The sequence below is a fragment of the Enhydra lutris genome, unplaced genomic scaffold, assembly GCF_002288905.1.
Source record: "Enhydra lutris kenyoni isolate GAN:26980312 unplaced genomic scaffold, ASM228890v2 scaffoldscaffold1, whole genome shotgun sequence".
Lineage (NCBI taxonomy): Eukaryota > Metazoa > Chordata > Mammalia > Carnivora > Mustelidae > Enhydra > Enhydra lutris.
Window position 1 is genome coordinate 8181177 of NW_019154085.1, and position 13956 is coordinate 8195132.

General features: G+C 36.0%; 1 protein-coding gene across 1 annotated transcript in view; it reads right to left on the minus strand.

Moving 5' to 3' along the window:
* The window catches only part of LOC111156405 (dynein axonemal heavy chain 7), a 263890-nt gene that overhangs the window by 54896 nt on the left and 195038 nt on the right, over positions 1–13956 (minus strand). Inside the window, exons 49-51 of the mRNA XM_022517313.1 lie at positions 7869–8059; positions 4072–4205; positions 2817–3152 (exon numbers count right to left, since the gene is read on the minus strand). Of these exons, the coding sequence (XP_022373021.1) occupies positions 2817–3152; positions 4072–4205; positions 7869–8059 (661 nt within the window). The remainder of the gene's footprint in view (positions 1–2816; positions 3153–4071; positions 4206–7868; positions 8060–13956) is intronic.

Below are 13956 nucleotides of genomic sequence, written 5' to 3' on the forward strand. Positions count from 1 at the left end.
GGGCCAGAGACCTAAACAGACATTTTTCTAAAGAGGACATCAAAATAGGGCGCTTGGGTGGCTCAGTTGGTTGAGCGGCTTCCTTCGGCTCAGGTCGTGATCTCAGGGTCTCGGGATCGAGTCCTGCATCGGGCTCTCTGCTCAATGGAGAGCCTGCTTCTCCCTCTCTCTCTGCCTGTTGCTTTGCCTCCTTGTGCTATCTCTTTGTCAAATAAATAAATAAATAAAATCTTTAAATTAAAAAAAAGAGGACATCAAAATAGGCAATAGGGCTCATGAGAAGATGCTCAGCGTCACTAATTTTCAGGGAAATGCAGATCGAAACATGATGAGAGATTACCTCACACCTGATAGAACTGCCGTCATTAGGAAAACAAGAGATCACAGGTGCCGGCCAGGATGTGGTGCAAGGGGAACTCCTCCACAAACCACGTGTGTTTTTCCTCTGGCTCAAGCCAGTTTGCTAGCCCAGATGGTCACTTCCGTTAGCAGGTAAATTTGGGCTGAGATTTCTACCTTCATGATCTGTTAGTGGATTGTCTGTGATACGCAACACATTCTGGTTTAATGTTTACTGAATAACCAAACTGTTTTCTTTCTCTACTACCTTCGTGGAGAAAACTGGGTTGAGAAAATATTTTGCTTCGGTTCTTTCCCGACAACATACTAGCACAATGGAAGCGAATAAACCACGGCCGATACAAAAGACAATGAAAGTCACGAATGCAATACTGAGTGTAAGCTGCCGGACACCTCGGAGCACAGACTGTGATTTCCATTCACACGATGTTCTAAAACAGGCCAAACTAATCCATGGTGTTGGAAGTCAGGACAGTCTTCCGCTTGGTGGAAGGGGCTGGGTCAGTCTCTAGAAGGGGACACAAAGTGGGGTTTCTGGGCTGTCGATAATGTTTTGGGTCTTGATCTGGGTGCTAGTTACACAGCTGTCCTCAATGATGAAAGTTCATTGAGCAAATACTCTGATTTCTGCATGCTTCTGAGTGTAGACTGATAATTTCAATGAAAGTTTTCAAGTATGCTTTTCCTATTTACTCTTCGGTTGGTTCCAGAATTACACTTTCAGGACCACTGGAGTCATGGATAAGATTTGCATTGTATGAAAATGAAAGGATCTTAAGTAGAGAAGACATATTTTGTTTTCTAGATTCCATCCAAATCTCACATCTGGGTAAAAGGATTTAATTTTCTAGAAATCATAAGGGACTATGGTCACAGTTAGGAAGAAACATGTCATATGTGTGGATGAGTTCTAATTTGATGAAACAAGATATAGTAAAGAAATGAATAATTAGTTGTAAAGCAAAAAATTGTTCTAATTTTTAACTCTTGTACACAAAGCATGTCTCTAAGTGACAGAGAAAATTAGTTTTCTTCTCTAGACTCCAGCAAATACCTTAATTTAAAAGTAGTTAAGATGATATTTTGGTGACTTAAACAAGGTAGAGGAAAACAACTGCAGTGAAAAACAAAACCCTGTTTACTGTTGTGGCGCCATGTGATGAGCACTGTGATAAGTTCTGAGAATATTAAACAACAAACAAACCCTCCTAAACCCTTGTCTCCGGGAACTCAGAACCTCGTGTAAAAACCAGGCATGCTTGTTCAATTAACTAACATAATGCAAGTGGCTGGGAGCTTTTCTAAGAAAGGTCACTTAAAATTTTGTTTTCTATATTTTAGTAATCCTTCCTACCCTTGAAAATTTCAGATAGCAGAAGAAATAGAGAAAGAAACGACACATTTTCAAGTATCATAATAAAAAAAACACACTTTAAACTCCCCTGGGAGGCGTTTCTTCTTGAAGGTGGCCACCCACTTCTCTTCCTCAGGGGCAGACAGCTGAGAGACTGTTTGCTAAGCCCAGTGTCAGTCTTTACACCTTCACTGATCTCATATTTAAGGTTGTAAAATAACAGTACTAACAAGAAATTGCTCAGTCTAAGAATACTCAAATTTTAGCAAAGTTCTACTGTAGTAAATGAGAGCAATTCAATTCAGATTTTTAGGAGATTCTCATTTTGAATTTCTAAAAAGTAATTCTGCCCTGGAGTGATCAGTATTAAATTGGATTTCCTTTGTGGGTATGAACAGTCAAGAAGCTGAAGAATCCAGCTTCATATTGATCAGTAAGTTTAGAGAGGGCCATGATCGCAATGGACTATTTTCTTTGTTCAAGAAGTAATTTCATGTTAGATCCTATTCAACATAGGTTTCGATACCAAACTAAAATTCACCTCACTGATAATAAAATGAAATTTTATTCTCTTATACACTTACTGTCAAGGTCTTAATTCCTTTATTACAATAGCCAAGTATAAAATAAGGTATTTTATGTAAGTAAGAGTAACACAAATAATCACAACAAGGTATTTTAAAAAAACTTGTTACTTGACAAAGTATAACTATGTATATATCAGAATGTACATCTGCAACTTTTGGAACGCTGGTTTACAGAGGGTAAGAGTCCTGTCTTTTAGGGGTATTATCTAGTCTTTCCATGCCTCCAATCACAAATACATTTTGCAAATGATCAACAGAGATCAATGTTTCCTCCTTTTAGAATTACATTATAATCCTATCTCCCAGTAAACGATTTCCTGGCAGGCTGAATTTGGTCACATCTATTCCATTTCTCACCCTCAGATTTATTTCTAGAACAATGATTAATCAAGCTCGCGTTAGCAGAGACGGCATACCCACACCATTCTGTAACAACAGCAAGAGCCACCACCAATTACTGCTAAATTTTCGTGCATCGGTCAGTATTCCTACTAATCAGTATTTCTTTTACGTACCTTTTTGCTAAAATTTCTGACTTCTCTGAATTTTCAATAGATAGGATGTAAAGGTTAATAAACCAGGTCAGTGAGTATTGGTACATGGGCTCGATGTTAGCTAGATCAGCGATGGAGAAGAACAGGATGGTGGAATGGATGGCGATGGGCCGATAGCCCAGGCGGGTGCTATCAATCTTCTTCTCCGTCTCCTCGGCTACTTCCTGCTTCTGAGAAATCTCATTAGCCAAAGCCTTGGAGGAAGATAATATCTTAATAGCGGTTTCATCTTCTAATATATTGCCTTCCGAAGATGAAAGAACTTCTAAAATCTTGTCTTCTATTTCTTTTAACTGCCTGGAATAAAACACAATTTTCTCAGAAGAAAAAGAAATCATTTAAATTCCCTTCACGCCCACATTCTTGTCTAGGAAACAAAGAGCTTGGAACCTAAAGAAACGCGTCATTTTGTGACAAACACCCATAACGGCGATGTTGTATAATTAATTTCTTATCTTGCAAGATGTCAAAAAGACAGGACTTTCTGCTCCACTTCTCTTCCCGACAATCATTTACGTGGTAACGGGAGGGAGAGGTATAAGCCGATCTGCTCTGCCATCAAGTATCTCAGCCTCAAGTGAACTCAGAGTATCACTCCATTTATTTTCCAAGATTTTTCATGACTTCTAGAGCTTTACACTTTGTACCTGTGCTAGAGATAGTGTGAGCGGACAGCGGGATGTAGTGTGCTAGTTCAGAGAGAGAACATCAGTTACATTATGAATACCAAAACTTTTGTGCTAAAACTTTGTTGAATACTTGAAAATTCATTGCCTTGACTTGTGTGGGGTAGGCCTTCCAGTTCTTCTAGTGCCCGAGAACTTGTATGTAAAAATATACTCTTATGCAGGTTTCTAAATTAACATAGAGACATTGTAATGCCTTCTATTTTCCTCTTAATTCTCCCCATTCAATGCACCTACTAAATCTAACAAAACACAGCTTTAAAATGTACTGTAATCCATTCTAAGTGATCTTGAAACAAGAACAATTCTGTGTTTTTTGGTTTTGTTTAGTTTTGTTTTTTAGAGAGAGCGCGTGCATGTGAGTGGGACATGGGGCAGTGGGGGAGGGGTGGAAGAAGAGAGAATCTTAAGCTGACTCCGTGCTCAGCTCAACCTGAGATCATGACCTGAGCCAAAATCAAGGGTCCAGCACTTAACTGATTGAGACACGCAGGCGCCCCAATAATTCTGTGCTTTATAATGTTTGATACCTTTTGTTTTCGGCTCCTTGTAGTATCAAGGCTTGCTTTTCTTCTTCAAGGTCTGGCCTCTCTCGGGCCACCACAATTCCCAGCAGCTGATCTTGCATTCCCTCCGACGTGATCATGAAGTTGAGTAATGTTACCTGTAAATGGAAAAATAAACAAGAATTGCACCATTGTTTCTATCAAGAAAGCCTCTGCTTTTATAAGTTCTAACCTTAAAATAGACTCTATTTACTATAGTAGTATATGTGAAAAGTGGCAATTTGTAGAGATTATGATTAAAGATACAGGCAAGTTTGGCTGCTGGATTAAAAACCCACCAAAGTTTCTCACAGGCATAAATGTGTATTTCAAAGGGTTTTGTTGGGTGATCAGTTTATTCCTATTACAAACTGATCCAATTTCTGACAACTGTTTAATCCCCAAATCCATTAGAATCAGGTTGGAAGCTACCTTTCGTACGGGCTGGATGGGCTAATTTATGTTATGGATCCCGGTGGTGATCAAAAGTAAAGGAAACCTTAACAAGTGAGACAGGAGGAAAAAGAACGCTGTTATTACTCCTCATGAGCATATATGATATTTATAATGTGATAATCATATTACATGATTTAAAATGTATGATATATAATGTAATATTACAATATGACCTATTAGATAATCACATTACAGTATGAACAGCCATTATTGTGAACTAGGAAATATACATTTTAATGGTATCCATTAAGGTGAAATCTATCAACGCTTACTTTATACTCCTAGTATGTAATGGCTCTTACAGGCTCTGTTTCCTACATCTTAAAATTCCTCCTCCCCTGGTTGTTTCCCATAAGTGGGAAAGTTGGCATGCTGAGGTCTTTCACATAGCAAATAAACAAATAATTCATTCTGTTTCTCCCACAATCCCTTCAGCTATGGAATGATCTCTCTTTGTGCCTTCACAACTATACTGTTGAAAATCTTATTTATTTATATATGCTTTTTGTCTCCCCCATCATTCCATTCTTCAGTGCTCTACAATCTACTCTCATCCCAGCCTCCATACACCCATCATGCTCCCAGCAATAAACTACAGAAATTCTTTGGTTCTGATCATCAGTGAACCCATAGGTCAACAAATGCTTACTTGACCTTGGTTTAATTCGAGAACCCCTACCCTGCACCCTGGCTCTTTTAAACATCTGTTTTACAATCTGCCTGCTCTCTGCCCTTGGGTCTTGAGCTCAGTTCTGTGTTTATGTCTCGAGCATCACCTTCTGTTCCTCCTTTCCCCGTGACTTTCATTTCTGCTACGGCTGATTTCTGGTGAAACCCTGTGCCCATCGGCTGTGAAGTGTCTGCCTGTACTTAGGCTTTGGCTGCTGAGTGGGAGACTCTACATGTCCCCACCTTTCCTAGTAAGAGAATTTGAGAATATTCCCTCTGCAAGAACAGGGTAATTCCATCTCTGTAAGAAAATATCCTACCTGCGATCAGAAAGTGTACAACAATTTCTTGCAGTACTCCTAGGAAGGTGACCCCCTCCTCTGCCCAAACTTGGCACCTTCTCCCTGGTGGTTTCCTCTTGGTTAAATTTGTCCCCCCCTCACTTGACCTGTGGTGGGCTTTGGATACCACTAGGGATAGATTATATGAGCATAATCATACATTTCGATGGGAGAATAAGAAATTCTTAAAATCAAGCAATTAAAAAAACTCATAAAATGTTATTTTGTAATTTTCTACTGCTTTGTCATTTATTCATGGGAAAAAAATAAAGCATTCAAGAGATTGTCCTCTTGACATGAGAAACCAAGGGCACAAATTATTGAGAGAAATGTATGTTTTATAACTTTTACTTCATTGTTTCAGACCCATGGAGGTATTCACTCATATTCCATTAGTGCTGTATCTTTTAAGATCAAGATTTTGTAAATCTAAGCATTTGCTCACAAATGACAATAAACATTTAAAGAAAATAATAACAAAGAAACATTTTAAATTATACAACATATGATTTCATAATTTTATTTTCATTTAGATTCAAAAGGATTATAGCAGCACCGTATCATCCCTTGGGTACTTTTGAAAGCAAAGGTACATAAAAGACCCTAAAAATAGGATTTAAAGGAAGTATTTTAATTTGTAAATGAAAGCAAGTAACTGCCTCACTATGTTTTCTAATCCCTGTTTAATCAATCCCAGCAATTAAAAATAATGAAGCAATAAGACGCCCTAGGGATTGTAAGGATTTCAATACTGAATCATAGATCAGTTTCCTTCCCACAGCAGGTTATGGCTTCTATAACTAGTTACCTGTGAACTAAGAATTGTTAGTCATTTATGAAATTTTCATAGATCTTACTGAAAAGTAAAAATGGTTTTCCATGTCATTTATTAAAAAAAAAAATGAACACAGTTTTGGGATTTTAACATTTTCTTTTAGGTTTCATACTTTCTCACTTATATTTAAAAGTTAAATAATAATGTTAATCATTAACACTCATATAACACTATGTGCTGGGACTTATTCTAAGCCCTTACATAGATTAATGTATTTAGTCTTCATACCACTTTATGAGATGGATAGTTATTATTCCCATTTTCTAGACTGGGGAATGGAGGGACAGAGAGATTAAATAATTTGGCTAATGTCACAACTGGCAAATGATAAAGCTAGGATTTGGACCAAGGTAGTCAGGTTCAAATGGCTTCAGAATCCATGTTTAAATTACTACTAGATACTATCTCTCCTGATAGACAATACACAATTTTTAGGTGTTTAGATAACATTTATTTTAATTAGTTAAAAATAGTGGTCAAGATTTTCCATATTTTAACATTGTATTTTTAAAACTAACCTCAAGGATTACCCCACTTTCCCTCAGTCTTCTTGGCTTCTCTGAATGTCCAGCCTAAAGTATGTCCCCAATTCTGAGCTCCTGTGTTTTCTTAGTCATAAATATAGTCACTTAACATACATATTATTTACAGTGAAAACCTCTTGAGAGCAGTTACCAGTTAATTCATCTTGGAGGGAATAAATTATGTCGTCTTTGTGCTTCCTCTGCCTCTGTAGACAGAGGCCTACATTAATTTAAATATTCCTAAAAAAGAACAGTTTTTGAACTCTCTGGTTAAATCTTGTCTCCATATGTAACTTTCAAAATCTGAATCAACATTTCTTAATGTCCTCTCTTGCTAGTTTCCATAAATGAAAGTTATCCCTCCCTCCCACACTCATTCCACAAACATTGACCAAGTGCCAACCTTACTGAGTGCCAAGATTTGGGAATAAAATATGGAATGACCTCTGGGAGCTCAGTTGCAGATCAATGTCTCAAGTAATTTTAGTCATTGACTAAAACTTTAAATCTTGAAAGGATTTGCTAGTATTTTCAAAGAACCACTGATGAAAATCAATTCTTTTAAGTAATTATATAAAGTCAGATAACAGCATCCTTATTCCAAGAAAGAAGAATGGATTTTTTTAAATTTCAGTGCCAAGAATTAGCATATTATCATTTATTACAAAGGGGGTACATATATATCATCTATTCTTAACAATGAAATTCTAAGAGTATATCAACTATAGGAATTTGATTCTCAGAGGTTTTTTTTTTTCCACTTCATACTGAAGGCTCCTTTATTACTCACATGCACACAAAAAATAAACATCTGGAACTATTACAGCAATTTCAGGAAATGCCAAACAAGGACAAAATCTACTTTTCTTAGGAAACCCATCCTTCTTATGCCTTAGGAGGAAAATACAGTCATTGATTGTAAAATTCAAAAGAGAAATATTCACTTTAGATACTGGCCTTTACTGACGTTTCAGGAAGATAATGAGGATTTCTTAGCTTTGTAGTAATATAGAAGCGGAAATCTGGTGCGTATTCAACGGTAGAATCCCCAAGTCGGATACATGTACTCCCACCCTGCTTAAAGGTCTGTTTCAGTAGAAGAGGCTCCAGAATAGGATCTAGTTCTTCTCCAACATTTTCTAGCAACACTGGAGTGGAATCAGAAAAAGATGCCATGTTATTTTAAATATTGACTGTAAACATTCAACCCCCCAATTCTTTCAGCCCCTAGATTACTATTATTCCTAGTTACCTATAAATTTATTTTTGTCTTCTGAGTGTAAGGAAACAGTGTCATAAAAAATAATTGGGTGCCTGTGGGATGGGCTGAACTGGTGGGTCTATCTGGTCCTTTTGCATCATCTTCCATACTTCTTGGCTATGGTCCTACTCAGGGCTCCCCACCTGGTCTGCCATTCACTATGTGCCCAACTACAATGGTGGGGAGGTATATCCATCTGAGACACCAGACAATAAACATTTCAACTTGTAGCTATTTAAATGGTTATTGATTTTTAATTAAGAAAGTAACTCGAGCTTATTGTGGAACATGAGGAAATGTAGGAAAGAATAAAAGTGTTAAATAGGAGGCCATTAGGCTGAGTTGGCTCTAATGCTACGGTGACCTAAGGAAGCAAACCGGAATCTAAGCTTATTAAGGGCTGAAGGTCACAAAGTCAAAATAAAAATCCTAAGGATAACAATCAAAAATAAAAATAAAAATCCTAAGGATAACCAAGTACAAGCAGCCAATGAGGTTTTAAGCTATTGCCAGCCAAATAATTTCCTTTCTTTTCTCCCTACTTCCCCCAGCTCTGGTCAGTGGAGCAATCTACCACATCCAAACTGGCAATGCCCAATTCCAACCAATTTTTGCTCAAATAAACTCTTAGAATGTTTAGTATGGCTCAGCTTATCTTTTAAATATTTTACATAATTGACTCATACTCATATATGATTTGATAGAAAAAGGACACAAAACTATGATAATTTTTTGTTGAATAAATTTTTCTGAATTTTTTGAATAAATTTGTTTGAATAAATTTTCTCTTCAGTATTTTATTAATCTTCTATGTGCAATTGAGACTAAACAATATATCTAATTTCGCATCCTAATTATTTTGCTTGACATTATACCATAAATATACCAGTTAAAATTAATAAACATGCTTTTAATTACTGTATAATAGTCTCAATATTAATTTTATCTAATATTTTAAGTCAATTCTCTACTATTAGATATTTCAATTGTTGTGTGTTCTCAATATTATAAATAGCACTGTGTACAAAAACTTTGTGCTTAAAAATATTTTCTTATGACAGCATTCTAGAAAGGGAATCCTTGGATGAAAGACCAGTGACATCGTTAAGGCTCATGATACATTTGCCAAATTAGTCTTACATGTTGGAGTTTGGGGGTGCTATTGCAGCCAACCTTGAATAATGGCGTTTTATGTAAGTCCTTTGAGGGCCTAGATGTGCAGTCTTGCTGGGAAAGGGGAGCTTAGGGCATCCGGATGGCGGGTATTTGAACTTCTATTGCCATTAAAGTACAGACATACTCTACTCCTTCCCAGAGGTTACACCTGGCTAAATGAATTCCTAAAATTGTCTTGTCAATTTCCTTCACTGCTGAGATCTTAATTAACCAAAGCTGGCATCTCAGATGATTTTAAAATTCATTCTCATTTTCTGCTTGAATAAAATGATTATTTTTCATAGTTAAATAATATGAGTGCATTATAATGGATTAAATACATTAATCTATTATTTAGATTGCTTCCATTTTTTCTGTTGTTAATAATGCTACAGTGAACATCTTTTTGAAAAAACCCTTGTGTTCATCTCTGATTACTTAATCAAGCTGGAGTCCTAGAAGTGCAATTAATTTAAAGGCTATTTATATTACCAAATTGCTTTCCTGAATGGCTGTAGAAATTTCAGAGTTGCAGTGAGCACTCTTTTTTTTCCCTTTTTAAACCTGTTTTTATATAATATGGTATTTATAAATGCCAGGCACCATGATGACATTTTATTTTCTCACCCTCAAATGTTTTAAATAACATGGAATACTGTTACCCCATTTTTACATGTGGGGAAACTGGGGCAAGGCAACGGAGCTAAAATTTCCAGTTAAATCAGCTGGTAAATGACAAAGCAAACACTTGAACTGATCAGGGTGGCTACTGCCACGGCTTCCTTAAGCACCATGTGAGATGGACAGCATTAAATACTGTATTCATGACTCGTAAAACTTGAAAGGTAAAAAATAGTTAAAATTTGTATTCAAGGCTTGATGTTTTGGATGCTCTTTGTCTAATTCTATTTTCCCCCCTCTGGACATTATCTATCAGTACACTGGCCCATTCTCCTATTGTGTATGTTCTTTACAATTCGGTACAGCTCCAAGTGATAAAAAACCCACAATGACTGTGACATGAGAAAGAAGGACTTTATAGCTCATGTAAAGGGAGCCCGAGGGAATCTGTCCAGGGTGGGAAGGACCAGTGTGTGAAACAGAAAAGGAAAAACATCCTTAAGGAAGATTTCCTGAGGATCACAAATGGCACTTCCACTGACACCTTGATGGCCAGACCATAGTCACATGATCATATGCAATCACAACGGAAGTTGGGGAATTTCTTTAACTATGAATGCAGTGTTGCCCATGGAAATACAGGGAAACCAATAGGTATTGGGGAACAAATATCGTTCATTGTCATAAAGTGCTAGTTTTTAAAACTTTATTTGTATCTTTTAACATTGTTGTAATAAATAGCTCCCATTTCCTGGTTGTTTTCAAACAACCAGGTTTGTTTACACTTTTTTTTTTACATTTTTTTCTTACTTGTAGAAATTTTCAAACCTTGGTCAGGGGCGCCTGGATGCCTCGGTCAGTGGAGCACCAGACCAGCTCAGGTCATGACCTCAAGGTTGTGAGATTGAGTCCTGCATCAGGCTCTGTGCTCAGCACTGAGTAGGCTTGGGATTTGCGATTCTTTCCCTCTTCCTCTGCCTCCCTGCCACCCTGTCCACTCATGCTATGTCTTTAACATAAATAATAAAATCTTTTTAAAAGTTTTTCAAGCTTTGTTCAAAAGCAAAAAGAACAGTATGCTGAACTTGATATACAAATCTTCCTGCTTTGACCCTTGTAAATTTAGCCAAACTTCTTTCATTTCTTCCTCATCTCACCCTGGATTATTTACAAACAAATGCTAGATATCATAAAACTTCACTTTCAGATATTTGACTAAGTACCTCTGAAAGGTAAAGACTTTTTTATTTATTTGAGACAGAGAGCATGAGAGAGAGAGAGCATGAGAGGAGGAAGATCAGAGGGAGAAGCAGACTCCCTGCTGAGCAGGGAGCCTGATGCGGGACTCAATGCCAGGACTCTGGGATCATGACCTGAGCCAAAGACAGTCGCTTAACCAACTGAGCCACTTAGGCACACAGGTAAAGATTCTTTAAAAAATTTTCGCAGCCAGGGCACCTGGGTGGCTCAGTCAGTTAAGTATCCAACTCTTGATTTCTGCTCAGGTCATGATCTCAGGGTTATGAGACTGGGCCCCATGCGGGGCTCCCTGACCAGAGGGGAGTCTGCTTGAGATTCTCTCCCTCTCCCTTTGCCCCTACCTCTCCCTGCTCTCTTTCTCTCTGTCTCTAAACTAAATAAGTAAATCTTTTAAAAAATTGTCATAGCTTAAAAAAGATAATTCAAAATTCAAAATCTTAGCAAATATATGGCAAGGAATAGGTTTCCACATTGTCTTAAAATATTTTATTTCAATTTTAAAAAATTTTTAATTTATATTTTAATAGGCTCCACATCCAACATGGAGTGCAAACTCACAACCCTGAGATCAAGAGTCATGTTCTACCAACTGAGCTAGCCAGGTGCCCCGACTTAAAATATTTTGATTACAGTTTGATTGCTTAAATTGGGATACAAATTCCATAAATTCTAATTGCCCAATAGTCTCTTAAGTTTGATGTTTCTTGGTTTAGCTTATAAATTTTTAGAGTCAAATATATGAATATTTTTATCAAGTGTGTATTTTCTTAGAAAGTTTCTTCTCAAAGACAAGTTAGTTATTCCCCTATGTTCTTTTAGCATTTATGTCTTCTATTTTTGCCTTTCATATTTAATTCTTCAATTCATCTAGAACATATTTTGGTCTGAGGTAAGACTCTGACTTAACACATTTTTCCACAAAACCACTTCTTCAACACCTTTTGCTGAATAACCTATCATTTCTCCATTGGTTCATAACATTTACTTTATAATGTGTTAAAGGCTTACATGTATTAAAATTTATTCCAGAACTTATTTGTTAATTGAAAACTCACTCTTCTTCTGAATTTTTATTGGCTTTTTCATTTATTTTTTCTAGGTTAACTTTGGCATTATTTCTAAAATATGTATTTCTGAAAGAGTGACATGTTTATAACATTTAATTTTCTTATCAGACCAAATGAGATGTCCTACTCAAATTGTGCTTTTCTGTGAAGTTTTGTCATTTTTTTTACTATACATTGTTAAAGTCATGCTAAGTTTTTGCTTTATTTGTTTCGCTTCCTATTCACTGGTTGGCTAGAATTACTACACACTCAACTTTTTCTCAGTTATTTTTAAATCTTGTTTTTGGAATATATCTACTCCATTAAATTCTTTTATTATAATAGATTTTTAGCTAATTTTCTTTGGTTTTCTAGATGAAATATATTATCTACAAATATTATTTCCTCTTTCCAAATGTTATTGCACTCTCATTGTTTCTTATTTTATTGTACTGAAAAGAACTTTCCTAATAATGTTAAGTGACAACAGTGATACTAGATACCGAATTCTCATTTTTATTTTTACATGATCAGATTCTTAAAATCTATTAATTTTCTAGAATAAGATATGAACTGGAAATCCTGTTTATGAAGTGTTACAACATTTAAACTTTGCTTAATTGCCTCAACATTTATTAACAGAAATTTTTGGATTAAAATCTCATCTTTAAATTATTTTTCCCTAAAAATATACAATTTCAGCCCCTACACCAATATGTTTCCTATTTTGAAATGGAATTAAGAGTGTCTATATTTGTATGTATGAGTCTCTTTAAAGGTAAAATACATATTATAAAACTTATACACTTGATTCTTTTCCCAAAAAGTGAAAATGTATTCCTAACAGAATCAAGTCTTATACCTGTTTTCTGTAGCATCCTGATTTCAAATAAATCTGTTCTCAGAATTGAATATTTACTACATTATGAGCCTCAGTGAGAAATCAAAAATATTCTAAACTTAAGAAACAGGAAAAAGAACAAAAATCTATAGGTACACAAATTACCCCAGAATGTTATCCTTAATTTCACTATTTTATTTTGACTCCTCTAAATTTTAACTAGATCAAAATATGTTTCATGTTAAAATACAGGAAAAAAGTTAATGAGACAGGCTTTTCTTCATTTTTCTATCATCAAAGTTAACCATATACTGATTTCCGTAAAAACCCGTCCTTGTTTCCAAATGTCAGCTCATCCTGCATTTGCAAACCTAGTGGGAAACCAACATTGGAGACCAAACACATGCTGCTAATGTCTTTTGAGTAAAGCAGAGCATCTCACTAAACACAGTTATCCTTCCTAAGAAAAATATAAAGGAGACCCAAGTATTCCTTTCATATATAATTTTCCCTTACGACAGCAACTGATACCAGGCTTTTATAAAATGATGAATTATCTACGTTATTCTATGTCAGACTTCAAATTTATGAGAAAAAAATCCTCTGTGTATTTCTGCTCAACAATATAGCATTTTGCACCCATTTTGAACCACCTACTGGGGACCCTCAAAGAGCTTGGAGGTGAGAAGCAAACAGTTACGTACATAATCATAAGGGCCATAGTAGAAATTTGTAAAAACTTCACTATTGGCATTTCACTGGAGAGGTAGAGATGTCATAGGAAGAGAGCTGTTTGAGCTGTGTCTTAAAGGCTGCCCTTAAACGAATTCACCAGTGGATGGAAGAACGCAGAAAGCCAAG